This window comes from Podarcis pityusensis (genome assembly GCF_964106645.2).
Source record: "Podarcis pityusensis genome assembly, chromosome: 13".
Lineage (NCBI taxonomy): Eukaryota > Metazoa > Chordata > Lepidosauria > Squamata > Lacertidae > Podarcis > Podarcis pityusensis.
This window is the reverse complement of record NC_138038.1, coordinates 46,949,670-46,959,731: the sequence shown is the minus strand read 5'-3', so window position 1 is coordinate 46,959,731 and position 10,062 is coordinate 46,949,670. Positions and strand designations below refer to the sequence as shown.

The 10,062-nt window shown below is 41.3% G+C and overlaps 1 protein-coding gene across 1 annotated transcript; it reads left to right on the top strand.

Annotated features, from left to right (window-relative positions):
• Positions 1-1,271: 1,271 nt before the first annotated feature.
• Positions 1,272-6,749, top strand: LOC308461936 (vomeronasal type-2 receptor 26-like; the record flags this gene model as incomplete). Its single annotated transcript, XM_080979104.1, has 5 exons — positions 1,272-1,433; positions 2,455-3,099; positions 3,846-4,076; positions 5,124-5,250; positions 5,848-6,749. The coding sequence occupies 5 exons, from the start codon at positions 1,272-1,274 to the stop codon at positions 6,747-6,749; spliced, it is 2,067 nt and encodes a 688-aa protein (XP_080835230.1).
• Between the last annotated feature and the right edge of the window lie 3,313 nt (positions 6,750-10,062).

The window sequence follows — 10,062 nt, the reverse complement described above, 5'->3', positions numbered from 1 at the left end:
CACCATCATTTTTAAAAATAAAGTACACCAAGTTTTCATGTAACCATGTATGATTTACGCAGCGCACTGATGTTGGTGCAGATGGTGGGCTGGATGTGTGTGCCACAATTCAAAATGGGCATAGGATGCTGAGACCATTGGACCATCTATCGTCTATACTGACTGGGCTTCAGGCAGGAGCTTTTGGAAGACCTACCTGAATAAAAAAATAAGGACTGATCTTGGGAGTTTCTGCATGCAAGGTAGATGCTGTGCCACTTACCTGCTGTTTCCATCACAACCGTAGAAACACAAAACATGAAGAATTGAGAGGGGGTGGGGAACTTAAGAGTTACAGTCTTATCACTGTAAATAGAAAGAGTCTTTCAAGATTCATAAACATACAGTTATTACTGTTGTTGTATTTTAAAAGGAAATCCTCCTTTAAAACCAACAGTACTTTTTTGTACTGATAATTTAGAAACCTTTACCTTTTATAACTAAGCAATGTTTTTAACTGCTTCTGCTTCTTTTATGACTGCTGTATAAAAATTGCATGAATCTGAACTTTGAAGAGTTTTGTAAGAAAAACCGTTATAACTGACCAAACAAATGGTCTATCTCCACGCCCTTTAACTTGGAAAAGGTGTCTAAAAGGGGACCTTTCAGGAAGGGCACATTTTAAAGGTTTTGAAGCCCATATTCCAATGCTTTCTTTACTTTTCTTTTTCGCTGCATGTTTTGTGATCTAAAATATCTGCATGAGTTCTCTCACCAAAGAGTATTTGCTCCAAACTTCAGTCTTGGTTTCCAGGTTCCAATATTATTTGAGAGAGGAGAGCAAAGTCACTATTGGTGGTGGCTTGGACACATGGCTCGTAGCTACCTGGAGCCCTGTTGTGGGCCCAATTCTGGGGAAGCCCTCCAGCTAATATTAGATTGGCAACTTCCCTTTTGAACTTCTAGTGTTCTTGTTCTTTCAACAACAGGTGTTTGGGGTTACTTTCTTTCCTTTTTTTTGTAGTGTTAACTGATTTGATCCCTTTCATATAACTTTTATAATCTCATTGTTCATGGCTTAGAAAATACACATTTATGTTGTATATAAACTGTTGAAATTAATCAATGAATAAGAAATCCACTGATTTATCTTTATTGGCAGTTTGTTGACCAAGTTCTACCAGCACATCCTAGCCTTGGCATACAGCGTCTATGAGATCAACAGGAATCCCAGCATCTTGACAAATGTCACTCTAGGATTCCACATCCATGACAGCTATTCCAATCGAAGGATGACCTACCGTACCACTCTGGACCTGCTCTTCAAATCACACAAATTTGTCCCCAACTATAAATGTGACACCCAGAAAAACCTCATAGCTGTCATTGGGGGATATGATTCGGATACCTCTTTTCTTATGACAGGAATTATAGGTCTCTACAAGATTCCTCAGGTAGGATAATCACATGAGGGTGTGATGACATTCACCAAATGCACCCTTCTCTTAGAAGAAGTGGTTATTGTTGTTTTTAATTTGTATGTTACTTTATGATATAAGTAATGCAAAGAAAAGCAAAAGCAAAACCGAGCCTACAATATTCATAAATATTCATAGATTAGGCATTCATGAACTTAAATATATGCAAATAATTCATAATTCCCCTAATAATATATACAAATGGGTATTTCTTGTACAAATTATTGCTATTATTATTACTATCACTATTATTTTAAGTTATCAGTCACTCAATGCATCTGGCATCTCAAAGTTTTCCAACTGCTGAAAGAAGTATAATGAAATTCTTTGGAGGATCTCATAAATGCAAAACAAATACAATCCGTTATTCAATAAATAAATAAATAAGTTATCTACCTTCCTTTATCCTTGCTGTGTTGTTCATTTTAACTGTATTCGTTAGCTTCCAGACCCTAAAAACTAAATGTTGTAGTCTGCGAGTATTTCATTCTTCCCCCTTCCCAAATTATGTTATGCAAGCAGCATTTAATAAATAATCGGTTTATATCTTTCATTAAAATGAAGTGTTTTGCATAAAAGAATGTTATAATTTAGTCTAGTCAAAAGTCATAACTTACTATGATGTTAATTTAATCCATTGTTCCAGGAGTGGGTATAAGTTTCTAAATTTTGTGATGCTTCTAATAATAGTCCTACTCAGAGTAGACCCACTAAAGTTAATATTCATGACTGAATCAGTTCCATTAATTTTAATGGGTCTACTCTGAATAAACTTAGTTGCATACAACCCTTAACATTATTCATTATTCTGGGAGTAAGTTAAACGGGATATTACTGAAAAGGAAACAACCAAAAATTGCACTGCATGCCAGTGACTTGAGAAAATTCACCCCAAAGAGTTCTTGACAAAGCTACAAAGTCTTTCAGTTTATATTTGTTTCACCACACATGGGTGGCTCCTAGCTTTTATCTAAGAAATGTGTACATTTCCTTATAGATCACTTATGGCTCGTTAGCCCTAGAGGGCAGACAGATGACACAGTTGCAATCATTGTATCGCATGGTTCCAAATGAAGCTCACCAGTATATGGGAATTATCAACTTACTTAAGCACTTTGGATGGTCATGGGTTGGACTCTTTGCTGCAGATGATGACAGTGGAGAACATTTCTTGCAGACGTTAGAACTATTGTTTTCCCAGCATGGAATCTGTTCAGCCTTCACTCAGAGACTCCCAGCCCAAAACAAGTGGAATGAAGTGGATGAAATTGTTGATCTATACTCAAGTATGCGTGCATTTTTCACAGATGATGGAACCAATACATGCATCATCAATGGACAGTCTTTGACAATGATATGGCTTAGAGCTTTTATAGCACTACAGTACCCTGGAAATATAGAGAAGTCATCAGTTAGAAAGGTGTGGATTTTGACATCTCAGATTGATTTCATAACAACAACCTTTCAGCGACCCTTGGATTTTCAGCTGTTCCAAGGTGCCATTTCCTTCACCATTCACTCAAAAGAGCTTCCACAATTTGAGAAATTTATTCAGAACATAAAACCTGGCTGGAACAAAGGAGATGGTTTTTTCAAGGATTTCTGGGAGCAAGCATTTGACTGTTCATTTCCAAATCCGAAGGTGACAGTGCAGGCTGATGGGACATGTAGTGGAGATGAGAGGCTAGATAGTCTTCCTAGGCCTCTGTTTGAAATGGACATGACTGGCCACAGCTATAATATCTACAATGCTGTCTATGCCGTTGCTCATGCTTTGCATGCCATTTACTCAAGTAGATCTAAGCACAGAGGAATGGTAGGTAGCAGAAAATTTGATCTTCAGGATCTTCATCCCTGGCAGGTAATGTCTCTACAAATTAACAGCTTATTTAGTGTTAAGATGGTGACGATGATATTAACAATAAAGGCAACAACAATAATACTGGATTACAACACAATTATTTGGACAAATCTTTGATGTTTTTGTTCTCTTTTGAAGACAATTCTGCAAGTACAGTGGTACCTCTGGTTACATACGCTTCAGGTTACATATGCTTCAGATTACAGACTCTGTTAACCCAGAAATATTGCTTCAGGTTAAGAACTTTGCTTCAGGATGAGAACAGAAATCATGCTCTGGCGGCGCGGCAGCAGGGGAGGCCCCATTAGCTAAAGTGGTGCTTCAGGTTAAGAACAGTTTCAGGTTAAGTACGGACCTCTGGAACGAATTAAGTACTTAACCCGAGGTACCACTGTAAATCTTTATAGGTCTGGACAATATTTCATTCCAAAAGGAGTCAGTTTTCATGCCTCCTATTGCTTCATGCTGCACAATATTTATTACTGCAATATGACTACACTTCTAAGAGCCTTCCTTCTTTCCATTAGCTCCACCTGTTACTTCAGAGCACTTCATTCAACAACTCAGCTGGAGAAACTATTTCCTTTAATGGAAACAATGAAGTGAGAGGTGGGTTTGACATAATGAATATGATCACATTCCCAAACACATCTTTTCAGAGGGTCAAAGTTGGAAGAGTGGAGGATCTCAATGCTCTTGGAGAAAATGGATTCTTTCTTAACGAAGATATAATTGCGTGGCACAGAGGTTTTAACCAGGTGGGGATTTTGGTGTGTTCTTGGGCAGTGTTCTCTTATCTAGATCATTGGTTTTCTACCGATGGGTCAGTTCCACTATTGAGTCATTGTCTAATCTTATGTAGGTCACAATGGCAGCACTACTACCATACAAAAAATTGATGAATATTAGGAAATGAATCTTCAGGAGCATGTTTGGGTTAAAGGTGGGCATTGGATCTGAAAAAATTGAAGACTACTCTAATAATAATAATAATAATAATAATAATAATAATAATAATAATTTATTATTTATACCCCGCCCATCTGACTGAGTTTCCCCAGCCACTCTGGGCGGTTCCCAATCAAGTGTTAAAAACAGTACAGTGTTAAATATTAAAAACTTCCCTGAAAACTTCTAAGGTGCTAATCTGTGGTTCTGAAGGCTGTCCAGGTGCTCTAAAAGTAGCTGCAAGTGCTGAATACTTTTCACCCCATTCTGAAAGCTATATATGCAAGTCTAAGCATGTCTTGCATAAGTACCATAGAAATCTGCTAGAATCCATGTACTATATTCTGAATGTGTACAAGTAGGCACTTTCTGTTTCTTTGGAATATGGTAATTACTGAGACACCATCTTCTTGATCTGCAGATCAAGTAGTTGCAGATCAGTAGTTAAAAAAGAAAAGTATATACCGTGCAGACGCAATTTGGCTTGGCGACGCGAGAGATTGTCAGTGTTTGTCCTTTGGGTTAGTGGTTTTTGTCATTTCCCCCTGAAAATAGCACAACAACTCTGGGCCATCTCCCCCCATTTTCTTAAATTTTTGTCCCCTCCAAATAGGGGGTGTTTTATACACGAGGGCGTGTTATACATGGGAAAATATGGTACATGTATCTACATCTGTATATGTATATATTTATTACAGTGAATAACAATACAAATATTTATTCTTAAATATTAAATGTTTCAGTTTCTGCCTTCCTCAGCTACTATGGTGTGAATCATAGCACAGATGGATAGATAAATAGACAAAATGTGAAAGAACATTTCTATCACCGCAAATCTCCTTCCTGTCTGTCAATAGGTGCAGCCTCTTTCTTTGTGTAGTGAACATTGCCATCCTGGCCACCAGAAGAAAGAAAAGGAAGGGAATCTTTTTTGCTGTTATGACTGTGTTCCATGTCCCGAAGGGAGGATTTCGGAAGAGAATGGTAGGTGAAGTAAACTCTCCCCACCCCACCCCCGCCAATCCCCCAAACCTAATTTGGATTTTGTGCCTTGTGTTAAATCATCATAATGTGCATGTAAACACTTGGTCAACAAGTCATGCTGACATGAAATTTTACTCATGCGGTCAACTGGGTCTAAAGAATATCACAGGGTGGTGCCTGGAAAATGGGTGTTTTCTGACATCAGCCCAGAACTGTGGAATGTAAAGATATGCTCCCTGAGATTAATCAGAGAATTCAAAAGCGATCATGACATTCACCTTTAAATATGAACTGAAATGAATTTTTCCCCCATCCCTATACTAAGCCGCCAAATTCTGCCAAATAAAGGGGAGGGTGGGTTATAATTTTTCCTGATTTTCACATGGAGGAAAATATAAAATTTTCATGGGAGTTATTTAAACACAACCAGAATATACACAGTAGCTAAATGATGATAGCCATAAGATTAAAAAAGAGGCTATTAAAACTCATTTTCATATGGCCACCCACTGAAACATATGTGTTTCAGGCAAAGGAATCCTTCTCCAAACTAAACATGGATTGACACTGAAATTCAACCTTTTTCTATTTTTTCAGATATGGTTGACTGCTTCAAATGCCCAGAAGATCAATATCCAAACAATTACAGAGATGGCTGTATCCCCAAATCTAGAAACTTCCTTTCTTATGAGGAACCTTTAGGGATCAGTTTAGCCTCAGTTTCCCTAGCCTTTTCCCTAATCACAGCTTTGGTACTAGGAACTTTTATTAAGCACAAAGATACTCCCATTGTCAAAGCCAACAACCGAGGCCTCACCTACACTCTCCTCGTCTCCCTCCTGCTCTGCTTCCTCTCTTCTTTGCTATTCCTTGGACAACCTGGAAAAGTGACCTGCCTTCTCCGTCAACCCACTTTTGGCATCATCTTCTCAGTGGCTGTTTCTTGTGTGTTGGCCAAAACCATCACCGTGGTTCTTGTTTTCTTAGCCACAAAGCCAGGCTCCAGGTTGATGAAGTGGGTAGGCAAAGGATTGGGTCAAGCCATTGTCCTTTCATGCTCCCTTATTCAAGCAAGTATTTGTATTGGGTGGCTTGGAACATCTCCCCCGTTCCCTGATTTAGACATGCACTCGGTAGCTGGAGAAATCATTGCACAATGTAATGAAGGGTCAGTTGCCATGTTTTATAGTGTCCTGAGCTATTTAGGGCTCTTGGCCATTGTCAGCTTCATTGTGGCATTTTTAGCCCGGAAATTACCTGATAGTTTTAATGAGGCCAAATTCATTACCTTCAGCATGCTGGCATTTTGTTCCGTGTGGGTGTCCTTTGTTCCAACATACCTTAGCTCAAGAGGTAAACAGATGGTTGCTGTGGAGATCTTCTCCATCTTGGCCTCCAGTGCTGGGTTACTGGGTTGCATCTTTTCCCCTAAATGCTACATCATTCTGCTCAGGCCTGAGCTGAACAACAGAGAGCAACTAATAAGGGCAAAGAATTAAATAATCTGTTTTTGTCAATTTATGTAGTATGTATAGGGTAGGAAGTTAAGTAATGATTATAGATATGTGTTTAAAATTATCTACAGGCCTCCTCATCAAGGTTCATTTGCTGTTCCATTTCCCCATCAGTCCACATTACCAAATGCCATTTTTAGTCAACTTCCTGTGATGGAGCATTGTAATTTACATAAGCCAATCAGTGCAGTGCTTTGTGCTACAGAGCTGCATTATTTCTCCCTTTATTACTGTATAGTACAGCGTTTATAAGCTTTTGGGCTATGTGTGTTATTGGAAACTGCATCTACTACCCCTCACACTTTTAAAGAACTGTTTGTGTGTTATGCATGCCTCAAAGGGTGAGGGGCTGTACACTTCCTGCTGATCTTTGCTCCTAGCTACATTATGGTTACCAGAAGTCCCCGTTTCCTGGGGACAGTACCCGGATTTACAAATCTGTCCCTGGACAAAATCTCTCCCTGGATTTCATTTAATGTCCCCAGATTTATATTTTAAGTGTTGTAGATTTATTAGTAGGGAATGAATGTTGCGTGATTGGTTCTACAGCACAAGACACATCATATGGGGACTTCCTGCGAGGCAAAATGGTGGGCCCCATGGCAGCGAGCAGTTCCTGAAGTCAGCCAAAGCCAACTGTGCTACCAGGCTAGCTCCAGGCTGCTGAGACTGCTGCTGCCACTGCCGAGGGGAAACCGGGGATGCCCGGCACGTCAACTGAGGGAACCGCTGATTCCCTGCGTGACCCAAATTGAGCCAGGAGTGAGAGTGCCCGGCCACCTGGCCGACTGCCCCAGAGCCAACACAGGAAGAAGGAGGAGAAGAGGAGAAGGAAGAGAGAGGAAGAGGAAGGAGAAAAAAGAGGGGAGCCCCAGCCTTCCCACACCACTGCTGCCACTGCCACTAAGGAGGAGAGGTAGGAGAGTGCTGGGAGGGCAAGGACACGTGGCCGAGCCCAGGTTCGACCCAATACTACTCCCCGGCAACTAGCACTCCAAGAGAGCAGGCCAGGGCCCAGAGGAAGGCTGTACGACAGAGGAGACCACAGAAGAGAAGATATTACTTCTTAATTATTATTATTTTAAATAACTTTTTCTTTAATAACATTTTTTTCCTCTTTTCAAAAAAAAAGTGTCCCTGGATTCTTTGGGGGGGGGGAAATCTGGTAATCTTAAACTACATGGACTTTGCTTCTGCTCACTTGATAGTGGGGAATAAAGGGTATACTTTACTACATTATGTGCCACCTGCTTGTGACAATAAGAACCCTGGGGGAGCAGAAAATCTAAGCTTGCCCATCTAGACCAGTTCTTTTCCTCCCTGGCCACCTCCATGCCAGCTGTGGTTTCATTCTGCTCACGCAACCACCTCCTTGGCCAAACCATAGATCCTGCAAACTACAGAAGAATGGGCAGGATAAGTCAGGGCAGCTCTCTAGCAGTTGCCCTGTGGATCAGCAGGCTTGCTTAACACCACTTCTGGCCATCTTCTTCCTCTCTGCACTGCTACTCCTGCATCCTCATTGGCTGCCTGGACAGTGGTGACTGCAGTGTGTCTCCAGGCTTGTTGGGGAAGAGGAGGATGGCCAGTACTGGCAGCAGCTGATCTCAGGATCTAGCCTCCCCACTCCAGCCAGGTCTTCCCTTAAACCTGTGGCTCATTTTGTTTGACCATAATGACAGAGGCTCAGGGATGATAGCTCAGGATGCATCAGAGGAGATGTGCATTTGGGAGAGACTCAGTCCCACCTCTCACCCTATGAAGCCTCATGCATGCAGCAGTAGCATGCATCCTCCTCTTCCATGGGTCATCAAAGGAGCTGAAGGTAGATCTGCAAAGAGCTACTATGTCAAAGAGGAGCCACCTTTCTTTCTCTCAATATTTGGAGAAGGTGGCTCAGAAAGCAAAGGCAGCTCCTATCTGACACTACTTGACTCTTAGTTTCTATCATAAAGTGTTGAACCAATGAGGAAGTGCACATATCTACATATCTATAGATATGTAGATAATGAAAACAAGAGCACCATTTGCTGTTTGTTTTGCCACCATGGAAAATATCTATTACTCTTCTCTGAGGTCCCGTTATCCAACAATTCATGTGTGGAAACAGGTATGCAGGTACTCTGTTTGGGGAAAATATGACTTCCATTGCTAGCTCAACATTTATGTAGGCCTCACCTTCTTGTCAAAATTAACTTGTGTTTCCACAACAAGATCATGGCTTCTGCAGGGGTGGTGAACTTGCTGAAGTTATTGGACTCCCATCTCCCATCAGTGTGGGGGTGCAACAGAAAAATAGCACCCTTGTGCAAGATTGTGCAAGAGGAAACATCTGCTGACTTGTTCCCCCCACCCGCCTGGGTCACTGATGAGCTGTTTAACCACAAAGCTTACGTGGCTGTCATACTGTCTGGAGCTATGTCCTGGTAGAGAATAGTTATTCTTAGAAATGCAAACCCTAGCTGTTTTCCACCCGAGTGCTACACGTGTATATGCAACATGATGTAATGTGCGCAAAGCTAATAAACATGCAAGGCTGCTGGGAGGGAGAGCTCACTCCTTGCTTAAACCTTCACCCATGACTCCTCGTCACTTTCCTCCGCACCTGGTGGGCTGGTTCCCCGACACATCAGCCTTAGCCAACATAGCTAATGGTCAGTGAAGGATGATGGGAGTTGTAGTCCAGCAACAACTGGTGGGGCACAGGTCCCCACGCTGCATTTCAGACATCACTTTCCTTTGGATACTTCTTAACCTGGAAACCAATCATTGACCCACTAAGAGACAGAGCAGGCATGTGATAGAATTCGGGGGGAGGAAAGCAACATGCTTGTTGCAAAGAGTGCTACAGAGACCTTCAGTCTTGCAGACATTATTATCACACCCTGCAATTATCCAATTATTCATCTGGCCAAATCTCCAGGGCTTTCCAGAAGGCACGAAAATCAGCAACAAGTTGTTCATAAATAATTCCTTCCACTATTGGAAGCTGGGAGTAGGGAAAAGAGGCTGGCATTGTTGTGTCATTTTTAACAACGGCAGCCTGTGTCGTTAAGACTTCAGATCAGAGTGTTGGCCATCCCAGCTAGTATTCAAGGCATGCCTTTGTAACTCTCTGGATGTTGAAAGTAAGACTGCAGAGTTTCCTTTTAGGAAGTGAATATGCAGACTCTGAATACCTTGCTAAAAGCCAGGAAGTTGCTTTAGACATGACACAGGAGAGCCTGCAGTTAAAGAGAAGCTTTGCTGCTAGGATGTTGTGGCTAATGGTGTTCCTGCTCCTATTACCCCAAAGCGC